General features: G+C 43.8%; 1 protein-coding gene across 1 annotated transcript in view; it reads left to right on the forward strand.

The window, feature by feature from the left end:
* LOC137535491 (zinc finger protein 585A-like) overlaps positions 1 to 21,328 on the forward strand; it is a 72,396-nt gene that overhangs the window by 12,868 nt on the left and 38,200 nt on the right. The window contains exon 6 of the mRNA XM_068257327.1: positions 5,604 to 6,870. Within this exon, the coding sequence (XP_068113428.1) occupies positions 5,604 to 6,870 (1,267 nt within the window). The remainder of the gene's footprint in view (positions 1 to 5,603; positions 6,871 to 21,328) is intronic.

A 21,328-nucleotide genomic window follows, 5' to 3' on the forward strand; every position in this document is an offset into this window, starting at 1 on the left:
TGTTGTAAGACACAAGTAAGCTTTAGGTTAGCAGGAATGGTTGCATGGCTGTAATGATCTGCTCTGCTGTCTGCACAGGCAGACAGCTTTTTGACCATTTTTTAGGTCTGAGTGCTGCAGGTCTCTGGAAAAGAGACCTGTCTTCACTCTGCAACTTTCAGAGTTGCTGTTCTGGTGAAGACTTTGCATCCACTTGTCATGCAAATTGCTTAGCTGCTTCCTTTGATGGCTTGCAGTATAAATACCATTTCCTCCCAGAATTCCCTGCTGGTCATGAAGGTTTGTTCCTGCTAACTTGCCTGGAGTCTCAGCCCTCTGCTCATTGTAGGATATTATTGCTAGCTTAGAGTAGTTATCCTTTGGGAGTGCTCATTGCATTCCTATTTAGTGCAGTCAGGTTTGTGTTATTATTTGTACTGCCTATTCTGTCTTGTCTTGTCCTTGCGACTGCACTGTCGCCAGGGTTGGCGGTAGTGAATCGTTCTGTCTATTTGGATCGCACTCGCCCTAGCGTTAGAGGTGGTGGATCTCTCTGTATTCTGTCTTGGAGTTTAACCTCGGCTGCGGTTGCTGCTGGTTACTCCTTCTGTCTGTCTTGTTGTACGGATCGCACTCGCTCTTGCGGAAGAGCAGTGGATCTTATCTGACTTGTTTCTGTTGTCTGTTTGTCCGGAGCAGACGCTTGCTGTTGCCTGAGGTAAGGCAACAGATTAGCAACCATTTCTGTTATTTGTTTGTGTGTATTTCTGGGTTCATTTGTTAGTTAGGGTTGGCGTGTTTTGTCTCTGTTGCGCTTCTCGTGCGGAGACCGCGCCATTAACGTGTTTTGTCGCTGTTGTGCTTGTGTTGTGACCACGTTTAGATAGCGCGTTTGTTATTTTCTTTGGCGTTCTGATCATTATTGTTTACTGTGTCTTTCTTACTACGTCTATGCTCTGTCTTTACTCAATCTTGTTTCGCTATTAGCAATCGCCATTCTTGCGATTGCTTCCCACTTGGTCTTCGCTGTTGTGTGTTCACCGTCGCCAGGTGGCGACTAGATTGGTGGACATACATACATTCTGTCTCTGTGCTCACTCTCTTTCACTAGGGGCTATCTTGCCCTGTATTGCTTCCCCTCATACAATTCCTATCTGGCATCTGTGGCAGTACAGAGGGTTTATTCCATCTGCCGGTGGGAATTCTCCCTCTACAGGTGCATTGCACCACAGCTGGGTTCTGTTATTCAGGCGTTCGTGGGGGATTACCGCAGTGTCAGCGCTTATCTTATGCGCTGACCACGGAGATAATTCCACATTCGTTACAATGGCCACCTAGCTTTTCATCCTTCCCACCCTTGCCCTGGAATCTTCCAGACTTCAAATTGCTGTCCTTTGCTGTGTGTGTTACACAAGCATCATCCAGGGGGACACATGATCTTTCTGGAGTCATTTTTCTCTTGGGTATATCACAATAGTACATGCTAGGATGGCTTCATGCTAAGCTTCATGCTAGGCAGGCTTTGGTGGTATAATGGTGAGCACAGCTGCCTTCTGAGTAGTTGACCTGGGTTTGATTCCTGGCCAATGTATGTGGGCTGGCTTTTGACAGCCTACAAATTGTAACCCAAATAAGAGAGAGAGAGAGAGTGTGTGTGGGTGGTGGTGGTTCTTTTTGCCATTGAATTTGTAATTCGGATATCTGGGAGAAATCCGCGGATATCCGGGTCGGCTGTGAAACTATCCGCAGATAGCTATCCGGATTTATGTTCAACTATCCGGATCCGGCCAGATAGTGTAAAAAAGTTTGGATATCCGGGTAACCCGGATATCCGAAATCCAGATGAGCATTCCTGAGCTTAGGCAGGTACAGGGGGGGGGGCGGGGGACAAAGTGCCAGGGATCGCTGCACAAAAGAGAACACACTGGCTGCAGAAGGCAGACTGGGAAGAAGGGAGGAGAATGCTGCAGGGGGGATTCAATGCACAGCCGGTGGGAGGAGGGAGGGGGTATGGATCTGCAGCTTCTCTGCTGGCTCCTGATCACATAAGGGCTGACCACAGTGTGCTAGCAGGCATCCAGCAGTCTTAGGGAATCCCTTGCAAGTAAAAAAAAAGTGGAGCCGGCGGAGGGGATAAGCTAGAAATCTCCAGTTTAGCATTTTTTTACTGGACGAGTTACACTCGTGCTTACCGCTAGGGAGGTTAACCCATTCAGGTTCCGTCGTTTTCACGTGAGAAATGTTCACCTCCCATTCATTAGCCTATAACTTTATCACTACTTATCACAATGAACTGATCTATATCTTGTTTTTCCGCCACCAATTAGGCTTTCTTTGGGGGGTACATTTTGCTAAGAGCCACTTTACTGTAAACGCATTTTAACAGGAAGAATAAGAACAAAATGGAAAAAATTCATTATTTCTCAGTTTTCAGCCATTATAGTTTTAAAATAATACATGCCTCCATAATTAAAACTCACGTATTGTATTTGCCCATATGTCCCGGTTATTACACCATTAAAATTATGTCCCTATCACAATGTATGGCGACAATATTTTATTTGTAAATAAAGGTGCATTTTTTCCATTTTGCATCTATCACTATTTACAATCTTAAAATAAAAAAAAATATAGAAATATTTCATCTTTACATTGATGTTTAAAAAGTTTAGACCCTTAGGTAAATATTTACATGTGTTTTGTTTTTTTTATTGTAATAGTTTTTTTTTTTATAGTAAACATTTTATTTGGGTAGTTTTGGGAGGGTGGGATGTAAACAATAGATTTATAATGTAAATGTGTGTTAATTTTTCTTTTTTTTTTCTTTCAGGTGTAGTATTACTTTTTGGCCACAAGATGGCGGCCATGAGTTTGTTTACATGACGTCACTCTAAGCGTAACACACGCTTAGAGTGACTCATCGGGAAGGGAACGGCCAGAAAAGGCGCAGCTTCCGAGAGAAGCTGTAGCTTTTTCAGCGGGGGAGAGGAATCAGTGATCGGGCACCATAGCCCGATACATTGATTCCATAGCTACCGAATCCGCGGCCGGGAGTGCGCGTGCACGTGCGAGATCGGCCGCGGGAGCGCGCGGTTCCTGGACGTAGTTTCTACGGCCAGGAACCAAAATAGGTTAATTATGTAAATTTTTTTTAACAAGTGTTTTATTTTGGTAACTATGGAGCAAGGGTGGAATGGGATAAAAATAATAGTAAGATAAAATAATATTTTTTTCTATGTAAAAGTGTATAATGGTGTATTTGGGTGTATTTTTACTTTTTGGCCACAACATGGTGCTACACCATGTTCTATAAATAAAATACTGAAGCATCAGGGGTGGGAGGGTTGAATGAGAGCTTGTGTCTTGCTGCCGCAGACTCTGATTCATCACAGGCATGGTGATCGGGTTTGGGAACAGCTGTTTCCCATACCAGATCATGGGAGGAGGGGATTGCTACAGCAAGGTAAACGGAATATAATGTATGTAAACATTTTCCTGAAGTCCATAGAGCTGATATTAGGTCTTTCTTATGGAAAGGTATTGAGTTATTCATACTATATGCAGAGGAGTTATTTATCCAGGGCTTTGAAGTTGGAGTCAAGGAGTTAGAGTTGGTTCCTGGGTCAGTGGTTTCATAAATTGAGTCAAATGATTTGTGTACCGACCCCACAGCCCTGTATTTATCATGAGCTGTTGGTATGTGAGGCGATAGGTGTGGATTTTCCTCCTTGGTACACAGAGACTTAAAGCGGACCCAAACCAAACATTTTTTTAAATAAACATTTTTATTTGCACCACTCTGACACATACAAAGATAAATAAACACTCCTTCAAACCTATGATCATTTCAGTGCATGCTTTTCACCCTCCTCTTTTCATAACTAGGATTATACTGGGGGCAGCCATTAGCAATTCCTCCATTGCCGGATACCACCTACTTCACCAGTTTGCCGGATTTTGTCCCGGCAATTTGAAAGGAAGGGAGAGGTTTCTCCAATAAATGTAAAATATTTTATATTTGTCATCATGCAGCTGAAAAAGGCTGCTATTTATCATTATAATTTAGAAAATAGATTTTATTTCTGCAATCTTGTATTTTTAATTTGGGTCCACTTTAATGGTCTCAATGCATGTTGGGATTTAACCACTTTGCATCCAAACCTTGTTTCCCCCTTATGGACCAGAGCAGTTTTGATGTTTTAACTATGTTTCTACTTAATCAGCAATAACTTTGCCCCTACTAATAACACCTAATGATATATATATATATAAATATATACATATATATATATATATATATATATATATATACTTTTTTTTTTTTTCAAGAGAAACCAGACCATTGGGCAGCATTTTTTCCCCAAAAACGTGTTTGTTTTCTATGCATTTAAATGGGAAAAATTATTATTTCTCAGTTTTGACCAATTCCAGTTTAAAAATAAAAAGCACTACTGTAAATGAATAACACAAATTTTATTTTGCCATATCTCCCATTTTTCACTCAACATAAATTATATTCCTATCATAATTTATGATGATGATATTTGATTTTGCAGTAATAGTGGGTTTGTGTACTTTACACTTTAAATTGAAAACATAAAAAAAATAACAAATCATTAATATGAGGTTACATCCTCACAGTATACGCAACCAGATGTGCCCCAGTACTAACCCCCTCCATCAATAGACAGCCAGGTGTGCACCCAATATTAGGTCCCCCCATAACTGATGTCTAGATATGCTTTCCCCCTATAGGTAACCAGATGTGTCCCCAGTATAAGCCCCCTTCCCCTTAGAAATAGCTAGATGTACCTGCAGTATAGTTAGGTGTGCACCAAGTATAAGCTCCCTGTTTAGGTAGCCAGATGTGCCCCCAATAGTACCCCCCATAGGAAGTTAGATGTGCAGTATTAGTATAAATAATCAACTGTGCCCATAATATCAGGTCCCCCATATTAATAGTCTGATGTTCCCCCAGTTCCACCCCCCCCCATTATAGGTAGATATATTTACTACCATGATTACCCCCCAGTATAGCCAGATGTGCCCCCCCCCCCCCAATATGTGTCTCCCCAATATTGTGGCTCCCTTGTCTTACCATCAAACACACTGCTGACTATTCCAGCCAGATTCTCTGCTCTGCATGGCCTGACCTATATTCATCATGGAATATTATGTTAGTGGCTTGTATAATTAGCTGCTGCAGCAGGACTTGTAATTCCATTAGGAATAGCGGCCGTGTTGTTTGGCCTCGCTCTCCCTGACCTCCCCACACTGTAATCTTGGATTTCAGGTTACTATTACAGTAATGCACGTTCTCCAACTAGAGCAGATATAGCCCCGCCCCCTTGTCATAGCCTCCGAAGAAGCACTTGTGTGTGAAACTGCCGTCAGGCTCCCAGCAACCAGCACCCACCCTTATCCACCCCCGCACTGGTATGTGTTTAGTCTCTTCTTATGGACTGTGACGTGATAATGTAACACACAGCCTAATGTCTGCACATTGCCAAATAAAGGAAGTTGTACAGCAATGCCGACCATCCTCTTTCCTTTCATCCCTAATGATAATTGTTCCTCCCCTCAGAATTCTCTAACAGGAAGTGATGATGTTTCTCTATTTGCAGGGCGGAGTCCCGGCATCAGGAACCTCTCAGAGACTCGTCTCTCTGTATCCACAGGCTGTACAACGGATGGTGATGTCACTGGACAAGAGTCTCCTGCAGATATCCTGGTTACCCCAAATATTCCTCCAGACTCCCTTCACCTGTCTAACCCCGAGGGGCCTCATACCCAGCACAGCTCTCCCCCTGCTGGAAGGTCTCATTCCTGTTCCACATGTGGGAAATGTTTTTGTTGGAAATCACATCTTGTCATACATGAGAGATCTCACACGGGTGAGAAGCCCTATTCATGTGCTGAGTGTGGGAATTGTTTTAATTCTAAATCAACCCTTGTTATGCATAAGAGATCTCACACTGGTGAGAAGCCTTTTTCATGTGCTGAGTGTGGGAAATGTTTTGTTTGTAACTCACATCTTGTCATTCATGAGAGATCTCATACTGGTGAGAAGCCCTATTCATGTGCTGAGTGTGGGAAATGTTTTGTTTGTAAATCACGACTTGTCAGTCACGAGAGATCTCATACTGGTGAGAAGCCCTATTCATGCGCTGAGTGTGGGAAATGTTTTGCTCAGAAATCACTTCTTGTCAGGCATGAGAGATCTCACACTGGTGAGAAGCCTTATTCATGTGCTGAGTGTGGGAAATGTTTTGCTCAGAAATCACTTCTTGTCAGGCATGAGAGATCTCACACTGGTGAGAAGCCCTATTCATGTTCTGAGTGTGGGAAATGTTTTGCTTGTAAATCACGGCTTGTCAGGCATGAGAGATCTCACACTGGTGAGAAGCCCTATTCATGTGCTGAGTGTGGGAAATGTTTTATTTGTAAATCACATCTTGTCAGTCACGAGAGATCTCATACTGGTGAGAAGCCCTATTCATGCGCTGAGTGTGAGAAATGTTTTGTAGACAGAGGAAGCCTTGTAAAACATGAGAGATCTCACACTGGTGAGAAGCCCTATTCATGTGCTGAGTGTGGGAAATGTTTTACAGAAAAAGCAAAGCTTGTCAGACATGAGAGATCTCACACTGGTGAGAAGCCCTATTCATGTGCTGAGTGTGGGAAATGTTTTGTTTGTAAATCACATCTTGTCAGTCACGAGAGATCTCATACTGGTGAGAAGCCCTATTCATGTGCTGAGTGTGGGAAATGTTTTGGAGACAGAGGAAGCATTGTAAAACATGAGAGATCTCACACTGGTGAGAAGCCCTATTCATGTGCTGAGTGTGGGAAATGTTTTAGTAGTAAATCATCCCTTGTTGTACATGAAAGGTCGCACACTGGTGAGAAGCCCTAATCATGCTGACTGTAGGAAATACTTTGTGTGTAAATCACTGCTTGTTAGACAATTGTTTTGCATAAGTCTCTTATTTTGCAGTCTCTTATTTCTTGCAAAGTGTACAACGAAGTATTTTTTTCATGAAAAACCATGTTTATTGTCTATAAATCCGCCACAGACAAATAACAGCAGAACAGCAGGGTTACCGATAAATGATTGCAAGTATCATATACATAATAAGGAATGCAGAGCAGCATTGTACATGAATGAAATATAACATGAAAAGACCATAGAAGAAATTGTATCATAGATGGTAATAGTTACACCCTGACAGTCACTTACACAGCCATAAATGTAGACAGTAAGGAGTCAGGCTGATAGGGAATTAGGCTGACAGAACCAGTGGTCGGCTATAGAGGGCCTTACATTGTCTATTGCAAAGGTCATATTATTATTCCACAAAGTCAGTAAACCTGGATGTAGGCTTATAACATAAGAAATACCCTTTTACATGGGGAAAGAAATAACAGTGAAGTAACTGGTTATATATTGGTGAGACCATGAGTCAGGATTGGGGAAATCGGTGTGGTTTGTGCAGAGCCCTAATCTTCTGTACAATAAGGATATTGGAGCGGGTTACAGCTACAAGATGAGGGATTACAAACTGGTTCTGTGATTTCCAGTTAGCAGTACAGGTAGTCCCCGGATAACGAATGAGATAGGGACTGTAGGCTCGTTCTTAACCTGAATCCGTTCTTAAGTCGGAATGCTGTGCCATCTCTGCCCCCTTTGCCTCCTATGTGCCCCCCTTTGTCTCCAGTGTCCTCCTCTGTGCCTGTTTGTCTCCTTCAGTGCCTCTGTTCCCCCTCTGTTCCTGTTTGTCACCCCCCCTGCCCATTAGTCCCCCCATGCTTGTTTGTTCCCCTTTGTACCTCTTTGTCCCCCTCTGTGCCTCTGTTAGTCCCACACCTGTGACTCTGTCCCCTTGTGCCTCAGTTTTGTCCCCTCTGTGCCTCCATGCCTCGTTTTGTCCCCTCTATGAATTGTTTTCTCCCATCTGCATTCTTTTGCCCCCTCTTTTTCCCTCTATGCCTCCTTTTTGTCCCCCATGCCTCGCTTTCCACCACACACCTCGGTTCGCCCCCCTTCCTATTCCAAGCAGCAAGGCTGGACTCACCTTTCAGCCTGAATCCAGCGCTGCCAATCTAGCCTCACCACCTCCTGCAGCCTCTAGCATACAGCACGGCTTTGCTTCCTGCATGTCATGTGACATACAGGAACCTTGACATACAGGAAGCGCAGCGATACCGATGTGAGCTGGCATTGGCAGGTGGTGGAGAGAGGAGGACAGACAGCGTTGGACTTGGTTTGGAGGTGAGTCCAATGCTGCTTCTGCAGGGGACATGCAGGGGACATGCATTGGCAAGCTTCCCCCATGTGGAAGTGACGTCATTGCGATGGGATTGAGCCGTTCGTATCGGCGGGTAAGTTGGGGACTACCTGTAATTTAGTGCAGAGCAATCAAAATGATATGACATACAGTAAAGGTGGTTGGATGTTCCTAGGGAATTCATTTATACTGACTGGCAACAGATCTAGCTTTGTAGATAAACAAAATCCCAGTATAAGTGAAGTACATATTAATAATCCAACCTTAGACCACAGGGTGGAAACTAGTTGGCAGTCCCAAAACATGTGTATGTAAGTCCCTGTGTTCCATTCAGCCAATTTCTCAGGGTAAAAAGGAATAACTCTGGGGAAGGTGATTTTGAGATACAAGCAGGAGAAATGTATGAACGTTTTGTGGATAGAGGCTATGAGAATCCTAAGCTGGACCAGGCCTTGGAAAAGTACTGGAAATTAGCAGAGCAGATGTTTTGGAGGGTCCTCAGAAACAGAAAGAGGATTGTGTCAGTTTTGTGTTTGACTTTTCCCCGATGTCACGTCAGATTCAAGAGATTCTTCATAATAATTGGTATTTGTTGGAACAAGATGAAAGATAGGCCTCAATTCTGGTAGCTATGTGAGGGAAATATTTTTTTGTAGGTAAAATACCTCGTAAGGTATTTTCATCTTTTTTTAGAAATTCCGAAAGATTTTTCTGCATTTTCGAACATGAGGTAAAACATGAGGTAAAACATGAGGTAAATGCATAAAGTGAGGTAAAACATGAGGTATTTCAGTGGTATTCATGCAGTAAATAAATAATAGTAGTCTTTGTCTTCCATAAGCTGAGATAGTCTTTGGAAGATGATTTTTTTGAGGGGGAAGGTGTATTTGATTTTCTAGCAAACTATGAAAAGTATATTTATAGGCATCCCTTATAAAAAAAAATGCATACAAAATGACTTTACCTCCAGGTACAGGCAGGTCTTAAACTGATCGGTAAATTATGTGCTAACATGCCCCCTTATTTCCATGAGAATATGTAACGATCAGTGTAACAGAGAGGATCTGATTACCGGTGATCTGCAGTATCACTGGGAATACAGATATATACCAGATTAGTATCACCGATAATCAGATATATAAGCTAACCTTTGGACACCTGAGTGGAGTAGGAGTGTTTGGTGCAACAGTAATACTTAGAGGACTAAGCACACCTGGCCACCAGATCTTGCGTTCTGGATGCCCCAGGATGTCCGGCATTCTTGTGTGAATGGACCATTTCTAGGATCTGGAAACAGAATGGTAATGGAATAAACATAACCCCATCTGGTTTCCCTTCCGGGATGTCCTGCTGAAAAGGACTTAAAGTCTCCTTCCAGTCTTCCCAAGTCTCCGTTGTGGCTATCACCAATTTCCGTGGGACAATGGTCTCTGGGACAGAGGGCTGTGCTGTCTCTGGCTCAAAGCACCTGGAGAGCACATCTGCCTTAGTATTCTTACTGCCCGGAGTGTACGTAATCATAAATGTGAACCTCGAGAAAAACAGGGACCATCGAGCCTGACGAGGGCTTAACCTCTTAGCCCCCTCGATGTATTACAGATTCTTGTGGTCGGTATAAACCGTGATCGTATGTTCTGCTCCTTCTAACCAATAAAGCCATTCTTCAAAGGCCAGTTTAATGGCTAGGAGCTCCCTGTTGCCTATATCGTAGTTTCTCTCTGCTGGAGAGCGTTTACATGTTCACTTGGTGGCGAGGATTGCATGTGGGAGCACGCACATGAAGGATTGATGTGAATTGAGGCCCTCACCGGTGAAGGGAGACATTTGACAGCTTTATGAAACTGGATTACGCGATGTGCTCTCCCTTTTCTTTTCCTTCTATCTGATATGTGTCTAGGGTGAAGCTTGTGCAGATTACGGCACTTGGAGTAACAATCAAGCGAGACTGCTGATATATAGTATCAGCCTCTGAACATCGGTGAGAGCATAACTATATACTGTGGAACGTGGTCTATATCTGAGAGTCTGTTTCAGGGCTGGAAATGAGAAGGGGACTGTGATCATTACGAACAACTGGACATTTTTGCATGTTATGAAAAGTTAATGGGACTTATGTTGGTTGTGTGTTGGCATTTGTGAGACACTAGGCTGTATATAATATACGATTACTTACTGGTATATGTTTATAGGTTCTGTGCCACATAGTGGGAGCGCTGTACACACAAAACTGCATCTGCCTTAGTATTCTTACTGCCCGGAGTGTACGTAATCATAAATGTGAACCTCGAGAAAAACAGGGACCATCGAGCCTGACAAGGGCTTAACCTCTTAGCCCCCTCGATGTATTACAGATTCTTGTGGTCGGTATAAACCGTGATCGGATGTTCTGCTCCTTCTAACCAATGACGCCATTCTTCAAAGGCCAGTTTAATGGCTAGGAGCTCCCTGTTGCCTATATTGTAGTTTCTCTCTGCTGGAGAGAACCTCCGAGAAAAATAGGCACACGGGTGCAATCTACCCTGTAAGCCTGAACGTTGAGACAGCACAGTCCCCACCCCGACCTCTGAGGCGTCTACCTCAACAACAAAAGGAAAGGAAGTGTCCACGTGTCTTAGTATGGGTGCTGAGCAGAACAGCTCCTTCAAAGTAGAGAATGCCTGTAGGGCCTCAGGAGACCAGTGAGTGGTATCTGCCCCTTTCTTTGTGAGACTGGTGAGAGGTGCGATAACTGTGGAGTACCCCTTTATGAACCTTCTATAATAATTTGCAAAGCCCAAAAAACATTGCAAAGACTTCAACCCCACCGGCTGAGGCCACTCCAGAACAGCGGATACCTTGGCAGGGTCCATAGCCAGGCCCGAGGTGGAGATTATGTACCCCAGAAAGGCGACCGATGTAACCTCAAAGATACACTTCTCAACTTTAGCGTAAAGTAAATTCTGCCTCAATTTGTCCAGTACAAATCTGACATGGGTTCTGTGTTCAGAGAGGTTGTTAGAAAAGATAAGTATATCGTCTAGATAGACTAAAACGAATTTCCCTAACACCACCCTAAAGACCTCATTAATGAGTTCTTGGAAAACGGCCGGGGCATTACATAACCCGAAGGGCATCACCAGGTACTCGCAGTGCCCATCGGGTGTATTGAAGGCCGTTTTCCATTCATCGCTCTTTCTTATACGCACCAGATTGTATGCCCCCCGTAAATCTAGTTTCGAAAAAATCTTCGCATCGGTGACCTGCGTGAATAAATCGTCTATTAACGGCAACGGATAGCGATTTTTCACTGTGATCTTATTCAGGCCCCGGTAATCAATACATGGCTGCAGACCCCCGTCCTTTTTCTTAACGAAAAAGAAGCCTGCCCCGGCCGGTGACCGGGACGGGCGAATAAAGCCCTTGGCCAAATTTTCACGGATATACTCCTGCATGGCCAATTTTTCTGGTCCAGATAAATTGTACAGATGGCCCCGAGGAGGCATACAACCAGAACGGAGATCGATGGGGCAATAGAAAGGGCGATGCGGGGGCAGTTTATCAGCAGCCTTGGGACAGAACACATCAGAATATTCAGAGTACTGTTCAGGTACACCTTCCACCTGTACCCTGGTTTGACCTAACGTCAGCCTCCCTAAACACTGCTGAAAACAATGAGGTGACCAAGCTGTTAACTGCCCAGTGGCCTAGTCTATTTGTGGTGAATGGACTTGTAACCACGGCATGCCTAGGATGATAGTGGAGGTTGACATATGTAATACAAAGAACTGTAGTTGTTCCCCATGCAGTACCCCTATAGTGACCTTCATCTCTGGAGTCTGTGACAGGGAACGATTCCGTTGCAGGGGAGAATCGTCCACTGCTGTGACTTGGATGGGAGGTTTCACTGGGGTGAGAGGAATACCCAATTTCTGAGAAAATTCAAAATTCATAAAATTAGCCGCTGAGCCAGAATCAACAAAGGCCTCAGTGGCTACAGACTTGTTCTCCCATGTAATCGTACAAGGGAGAAGCAACCTTTTCTCTTTAAGGGGTGAGAATTGTGTGCCTAGGGTGTCACCCCCCACTACTCCTAGGCAAGCCCGTTTCCCGGCTTGTTGGGGCAGTTCCGCACTCTATGACCCTTCTCCGCACAATACAGGCACAACTGCTCTGACATTCTGCGTCTCCGCTCTACCTGAGACAGTTTTGACCGACCTATCTGCATCGGTTCGGGCGGAGGTAAAACAGGTGGAGATGGTGTCTCAGGGGGTGCAGCGTAGGACACTAGTTTAACCTGGTCTTTGCCCCGGGTTTGTCGCTGATAGCGTAATCTGCGATCGATTCTGATGGCCGATGAAATGGCTCCATCAAGTGTCGTGGGCTCGGGCTGACTCAACATGAGATTAGAGACCTCGTCCGACAACCCAGATAAGAAGCAGTCTAACAGGGCGTAGGTGTCCCACCTGGCTGTCACTGACCACCTCCTAAATTCAGAGGCGTATTCCTCGACTGGACCCTTGCCTTGACACAATAGCTTGAGCTTCCGCTCCGAAGTCGAGGCAATATCAGGGTCGTCGTAAATTACCGCCATTGCTTTAAAGAATTCGTCAACAGGACGTCAGGGCTAAGTCACCCTCAGGTAAACTGTACGCCCAGGTCTGGGAATCGCCTGACAGTAATGTTTTGATAAATGTGACCCTTTGGGCCACAGTGCCTGAGGATTGGGGTCTCAACTCGAAGTATGACAACACTCTACTCCTAAAATTGCAGAAGTCAGATCTGTGGCCAGAAAATGTCTCAGGTACTGGCATACGTATATCAGAACTAGAAGGGGATCGTACCTCATCAACAGCCGTCCGGAGGGTTTGTAAAGACCCAGATAATGAATCAATCAGTGTCTGGTGACCACCTAGCACTCGATTGATGTCGTCCATTGAGGAGACAATTGCCCCCAGACGGTCAGAGTGTACGTCCATATTGGTTTTGGTCTGGCGTTCTGTAACGATCGGTGTAACAGAGAGGATCTGATTACCGGTGATCTGCAGTATCACTGGGAATACAGATATATACCAGATTATTGATGATCTGCAGTATCACCGATAATCAGATATATAAGCTAACCTCTGGACACCTGAGTGGAGTAGGAGTGTTTGGTGCAACAGTAATACTTAGAGGACTAAGCCTCAGAGCAGTAAGGAGTACTGCACAAATTCCTTCCGAAGACCTGGACTCTCCCGGGGGGAGGAGTCAGGCTGAGAGCAGGAAGGACAAAACGAGAGTGACACTCAGGAGGGAGTGTCACTATCAGGACTGGGAACCGCCTCTGACAGTAAGGCTGGTTCTCGAGGTCGGACAAGCCAGGTCGTTACCACACAGACAGATACAGTACAGATTCAGAAGGCAGAAGCGGAGTCTAATAAACAAGCAGAGTTCGGCAACAGGGTATCAGAAATATCAAGGTACAGAATCAGGAGGCAGATGCGGAGTCTAAGGGCGAGCCGGGGTTCGGCAACAGAGTATCAGAGAGGCAAGGTACAGGATCAGAGTTCAGAAGAGTAGTCAGGCAAGCAAAAGGTCATAACAGATAATCACAATCAAATTAGTACTTTAGACTATCAACAGAATCTAGCTAAGTGTAGGATTACAGCTCCAGCTGGTCCCGGCACACTTTCGGATCTGACTCAGGTCTGAGTGCTACCACGTAGTGATCGCAATGCCAGACAACCAGCAAGTGAACAGCCAGCAGTATATATACATACCACTCTCCAGCACCTCCCTAAGTGCTGGACCAATGAGCAGGGGCAGAGTTTTCAGCTGACCGGCCTGGTCAGCTGACCTTTTTCTGACTGTCATATAGGCTCTGCCTCTCCGCGCGCACGCGCGTCACTCTGAACCTAGAGGGACTATGAGTCCCAGCCACACCAGGCATGTCTTGTACTGCCTGCACTGTATTGGACGCGGGGACCGCCGCACTGCTTTCCGAGCAGGCGGCGGCCTCCCCACGCCGCCAGTCCCATCATGCGTGCATACCGCCGTATCCAACGCGGAGTCCGCCGCTCTGCTCCGGCGGCAAGCGGCGGTCTCTCCGCGTTGTACTGCCCTGTTGGACGCGGAAACAGCCGCCTCACTCTGAGATCTCGCGGCGGCTGTTCCGCGCTTCCTCACAGAATAGCTATTTTCGGTAAAATTAATGCAAATTACCTCATGAATGACCTCATAATGTACCTCATGAGATAAAACATGACTAAAACCTGCCAGAATTGCTAAATGTCATTACCTCATGGGGTCATTTGTTTGATAACCCTAACAGAATTGAGGTAATTGCGTCCAAGGGCTTTGCAGCAACCAATTATGGCCTTTCGCCGGGATAATACACTTGGCTGCATGCTTACTAAGAGTGAATTCATACGTGCACATCCTCAAACGTGGTTGGATAAACGAAAACCTAGAGGTTGTTTTCCATGTGGCCACTGTCCTACATGTTGTCATGTGTTGAAGACGGAGAGTGTTAGGTTGGGATCAGTCCTTTTCCAAATTTGAGCCTTCATAATATGTAGAACCATGTTTGTTGTTTATGCCCTCCTATGTCCCTGCACATTCTTTTACATTAGAAAAACAACACGTCCTATGAGGGAAAGTCTGGTTGTACATATAAGAGCTATTGAGAAAGAAGAAGGAGGTGTTCCTAGATTAGTACAACATTTTACTGAATCTCATGGAGGCAACTCATACCATCTTAAAGCGGTATAAAACTCTGACATAATATTCAATAAAAACATGTTTTCCTACTTTTTATATCCCATACAGTTATCATATTTGCTTTTGTGCATAAGAATTATTATTCATTTAGAAATTACAAATTCCCAAAGTACATTGACATTGCATTTTATTCATAACTGGTGTATTCATATTGTAATGTACCCAGAAATGCTTTCTGAGTATCTGTCTGAATTCTGGAGTGTCTGAATTGCCAGAGAATAGTTACATTCCTCACTTGATACAATTAAGTAAACACAAGATAATGTTATCTCCAGTTCGGATGAGTCCAGATTTCCCTGCAGGGAGATTGCAAGTCCTGTGTTTAACTAGTTGAATGCTGATGCTTTTTACTGCTGCACTGCATGTTTGTTATGGACTGTGTCTCAATAAATACTATTGCTGATTCATCGTTGCACGCTTGCTGATTTGCTTTTTGAAGAAAGAGAATAAGTCCCTATGTTGTTGTTGCATTTCCAGCATAAGGGTGAAATATTTTTAGAAAAGGAAGCAATTTTCCTGGGGGTCAAATACCATCTATATAAGATTTTATGGTGCATTTCCCAGTGAGTGTTACATCATTTAGTGAGAGTGGATATTGCTTTATTTACAGAAAGTAGTTGGGTACATAAAATGTTATTTTGGAGGTCATTAGAGCAAACAGCTGCATATCTGTAGAGGAGATTCTGAATATGACATTAGAGCCCTATACCAGACCTAGATGCTTATAGAAACCTTTAAAATGTAACCTAGTAGCTAAGGAAGACCAAAATCTAGGAGTTGATATTCCTTTAGACTTAACCAAGTGAAAAACTCTATGATAAGTAAATAGTTATAGCTTATCAGGTTGGACTTAGTGGGTAAAGGGTCTAAGATTGTTTCCCTATCAATAGTTCACAAACACGATTCTTTCCATGTATGTCTCGTAGACGCTGGTATTCATAAAATCGGGGACTTAGATTTATGAATGGGAACTGCGGTCGCTGCAGACTTGTATGCATGGCCCTGGTGCATCCTGTGAACTTTGCAGGGCCGTAAATATACTGCATGGCGTGCAACAAGTAGTTACAAATATGCTTAATGCTTTCTTCAAAATCATCTCACACACTTACATAAATACCAGATAATCGTAAAATAGGCACCTTCTGCATCTTACCAAAAATACACAAAGAAGGAAATACAGGTTGATCTATCATCTCTAGTTTGGGGGCACTAATAGAAAAGATATCTGGCTGGGTAGAACATTCTTAGGGCCCGTTTCCACTTGTGCGGAAACGGAAGCGATTTAGCAGAGCTTCCCCGCAGGCAAATTGTGCGGGTAAACTCTGCCATAAGAGGCTATGGTGCCGCCGGCCGAATCGCATGCTGTAGCGATTCGGCCGGAACCCCCTGCAGAATTCGCTGCAGAGGCATGGCACGGCTGCTGGGATTCGCCTGCGATCCCGCCCATCCGCTCAGTGGAGGTGTGCGTCTCGCAGATGCATGCCGCACTAGTGGAAACGAGTCCTTACTCTAACTCATAACTATTTTTTTCAATTGGGAATGATATATATCTACAGACATCGGGCAGTGCTATGGGTAGTAGGATGTCACCCCAGTATGCTAATTTATTTATGGCCAGGTTGGAGGAAAACTTCCTTTCAACTTGTGAAATTAAACCATGGGCTTACTTCAGATTTATAGACGATATCCTATTAATCTGGATAGCATCACAGGAAGAATTAATCAGATTCCACAAAAACTTCTCAGAGTACCACAACAACATCAAGTTAACGCTCAGCTTTTAAACCTCCCATGTCAGTTTCCTGGATACCACAATTTATATACCACATAACAACAAACACCCATATACCATAAACCAACTGACCATCATATTTACCTCAAGTGGAATAGTTTTCCCCTAAAACACACCCAAAAATCTATTGTTTACAGCCAGGCTCTGAGGTATAACCACATATGTTCTAATTCAGAGGACAGAGACAGACAACTTATGTCACTACGTAATTCATAAATCAGGGATATCATTCACAAATCATTGATGATCAAATACACAGAGCAACTTTAAAATCGAGAGGAACTGTTGAAGTACACCCCAAAGACTGAAAACAATAGAGTCCCAATAGTGGTCACCTACAAGTCAAAATTAAAGACACCAAGGAAGATATTGAAAGACCTACAACCGATACTTCACAAAGACAAATGCCTGAAGGAAGTTTTTCCTGATTTACCACTGCTTGCTTTCACACAACCTCCCAATTTGATACAAATGATTATCAGAAGTGCATTATCTACACCAGAAACTCCAGACACATTGCCCTGCAATAACACAAGGTGTGAGACCTGCCCTTATATCTTGTGCACAAGCCAAATACAAATACAAAACTCACAGAAATATCATCAAATATCAGACCAATTTTCCTGTGAGTCATCTAATGCTGTATACATGATACGCTGCATGAAATGCCCCTTAAGAGGAATCTATATAGGAGAAACAGGACAAAAACTGCGCACGAGAATGAACCATCACCGCTTTAAAATCAATGAGGGTAAAATGGACACACCAGTGGCCCAACACTTCTGTGAACCAGGACACAGCATGCAAGATCTAAAAGTACTTATTGTTAAGGGTAACTTCAAAAATGAACAACCAAGAAAAATTTCTGAGTACTAATTTATGAAAATGTTCAAGACATTAACAAAAGGTTTAAATCATAACCCCTTTATTTAACCACTTCAGGACCACATACCCCCCACCCTCCCCCTTCCCAGTGACAAGGCTATTTTTGACAATTAAGCTTTAACAATTTTTTTTAATACATTTTCTATTTCTTACTTTGCTATAAATACAAAATTGTAGCAATTTAACAGTCAACCTTTGTAGATGGTCAGGGGCAGGGCTGAGGTTTGCTGTGTTTGTTACACATATGTAGTGAGTGGGAATGCCACATCCTTGCCTGAGATAGTAGGAGAGCAGAAAAATTATCATTAAAACTAGAATTATTCTTTAACTTTTATTTTATTTTTTTTATAAATAAATTTGTATCTCTTATCTTGTTATAAATAACAAATCTACCCATAACCATAAATAACTTTTAAAAAAATTTTTTCAATAACTTTCCTTTCCTTGAAACTTATCAAAACCGATACTACACTTGATCTCAGGCCAAAAAGCAGAGAAGCGTTCCATTGCTTGCAAGTCTCCACTGCGTGGCTCTGCATTGGAGTTGGGTGACACCACCCCCACCACGAATGGCAAGAAGGACAGCTGCTGCCAGTCTGACACCTGCTGACTTTGTTTAGTGTTTTTTTTAAATTATCAATTAGAATTATTTTTTTACCTTGATTTTTTTTTTTTTTAATAAATAAATTTGTATTTCTTACTCTGAAACTGATCAAAACAGATACTACAACTTGAGAAGGCCTAGATGTTTGTACACAGCACAAGTTCTTTATGGCACCGTACAGGTCAGCTCTTGTCGGCAGGTATTAGCTTAGCTCTGGAATTACCACAGTTATCAAAGTAAAAACAGTGTAGAATTCAATAAATAACTCTTCAATTTTCAATCAATCAAAATGTATTTTTCAATTTTCATCTTCATGGCCTGCACTCTCGCCAACGTACGCACGAGCACGACCATCACTCCCCCCTTCAGGTCCCCACTCACCGGATATGGCGGCCTAATATGGGCCCGTCACAGCATCTGAAGTATTGGCCACCTCACAGCCTCTCGATCCAATATCCGTCTGTCGTATATGGGCTAGATGTCATCGGCTGTCACCTATACTGTGGGCACCTATACTTACCTATACTGGGTCACTTATACCTGGCTACCTATAATGGCTGCACCTATACCTGGCTACCTGTACTGGCTGCACCTATATCTGGCTACCTGTACTGGTAGCACCTATACCTGGCTGCACCTATACCTGGCTACCTGTTTTGGCGGCATCTATTCCTGGCTACCTATAATGGCTGCACCTATATCTGGCTACCTGTACTGGCTGCACCTATAAATGGCTACCTGTATTGGCAAATAAGCTGATGTGATTCCTGGTGGTCGATAATGCCTCTGAGTCTCTAAATGAAAGAGACCAGGAGCCCAATGGTGCAGTAACGTCTGTACAGATTAATGTATAAGGTATAAGAATTATACTCACAAGGGTGGGTTGCACCAATACAGATAAACTAAAAACAAATTTCTGGCTTATATATATATATATATATATATATATATATATATATATATCTGATGTATCTCCAAGTACCTCTCCTGTGGTACCAAACCAAACCTGTAAGGATGAAAAATGAATACTTACCTTAGTAATGGTCCAGAAGTTTCCCAAAACCTCCTGGAGCCCACCGCTGCTGCACACGACCCACTCCTTCATCAGAATCAGAATTTACTTTATTCACCAAGTGCAACCAGGTTTCACCCGCAATTATTTATGGTACACACGGCATAAGAAAAAGAAGCAGTGCAGAGATTCAAACAGCCTAAAAGACATACAGATAAATAGCGAGGGAGGTTAACAATTGCAGAGAAAATTTCAGAGACAGGGCACAGAGGCTGCAAGGGGGTGGGGAGGTGACACTAGGGACAAATGCATGACAGGGTGGGTGAGTTAAAGAGTAGAACTGCCTGAGGGAGGAAAGAGTTCCTGTGCCTGGTGGTTCTTGCTGCGATGGTTCTAAGATGACAACCAGAGGGGAGGTGGTTAAGTGCCTGCTAGGGTGGGAGGGGTCATTAAAGAGGACCTCCCTAGTAAATACAAAAATCTGGCAGCCTGCAAGGAAAAGAAAGCTATTTGTACCTGATAAGTCTTGTCCCGCGATGCCGTCCCGAAGCCCCTGCATCACCTGATTCTGGCGCGTGGCCCCGCCTCCTCTCTCTCCGCAGAGAAAAACGCTGAGCTATTTACTATAGTAATCTTCATACTGGGCATGCATGTGTGTGGTCTGCACATGCCCAGTAGCACCTCACAGATGTATAAGTGGCTAGTTGTGCTTGAGATGATGTCACAAAAGTGGGGTACTCAACGCCCATTATCCTTCATACAAGGGGGCATACTGTCTGTAATAAAGTTAAGAAACATTGTGTTGTTAAAAAATAAAGCCTAGATTTATTTTCCTCCCTTTCCTGTGGAGATACTGCCTCTTATAGCTTCCCACAGGCAGTGTAAATCATGTCTTTGTGTCCCTCTCTCAGTCTCCATCTGTGTAAAGGGCAGGTGAAGCCCTGCTGTGACCTCACTTCCTCCCTTCCTGTATTGCCCGCCTCTCTTTTTATTAATCTCTATTATGTGCCTGCATAGAACTACAAATCCCACAATGCAGTGGGACACCTTACTCCCAGTGTAACAGCAATGCTTTGCAATACAAATCACCAGAGATCTCAGATGCTGATAAAGGTATTTGTGTGGGGAGGAAAGGAAGTGGTGTGCATTTAGTAGCTATTTTACATTCATTCATGAAGTTTCATATCACTGTCTTCTGTTCTGTCTTTGTGGATAGAGTAATTTGGGCAAGGGGATCCCTCCAATCCCAGGAATGTCAGAGCAGCCCCACACCTATGGCCAGGGGGTATGTGGCCCCTTACCTCTCTCTATGAGGTGTAACTGGGGCTGGTAACCAGGATTCCTCCCTATAGAGAAGAACGCTACACAGCACTATATCACAGTACAGCCCCTCTAATGCTGGATACACACGTTGCGTTTTGCTGCGCGATTCGCGGGATCGATTCCATCGATTCGATTATTTCCAACATGTTCGATCATGTTTCGATGGATACAGCCGTCGATTTTGCATACTTACTATGCAAAATCTATGGCTGTGTCCATCGAAACACGATCAAACATGTTGGAAATAATCGAATTGATGGAATCGGTTCCGCGAATCGCACAGCAAAACGCAACGTGTGTATCCAGCATAACACTGTCCCTGTATCAGCAACAGCAGCAGCTCCTGCTCCTACACTGTCTGCTAGTGCTACACAGCGCTATATCACACTACAGCCTCTCTAACACTGTCCCTGTATCAGCAGCAGCTCCTCCCCCTACACTGACTGCTACACAGCACTATATCACACTACAGCATCTCTAACACTGTCCCTGTATCAGCAGCAGCAGCTCCTCCCCCCTACACTGTCTGATACACAGCACTGTATCACATTACAGCCTCTCTAACACTGTCCCTGTATCTGCAGCAGCTCCTCTCCCTACACTGACTGATACACAGCACTGTATCACATTACAGCCTCTCTAACACTGTCCCTGTATCTGCAGCAGCTCCTCTCCCTACACTGACTGCTACACAGCACTATATCACA

This window comes from Hyperolius riggenbachi, chromosome 10, assembly GCF_040937935.1.
Source record: "Hyperolius riggenbachi isolate aHypRig1 chromosome 10, aHypRig1.pri, whole genome shotgun sequence".
Taxonomy (NCBI): Eukaryota; Metazoa; Chordata; class Amphibia; order Anura; family Hyperoliidae; genus Hyperolius; species Hyperolius riggenbachi.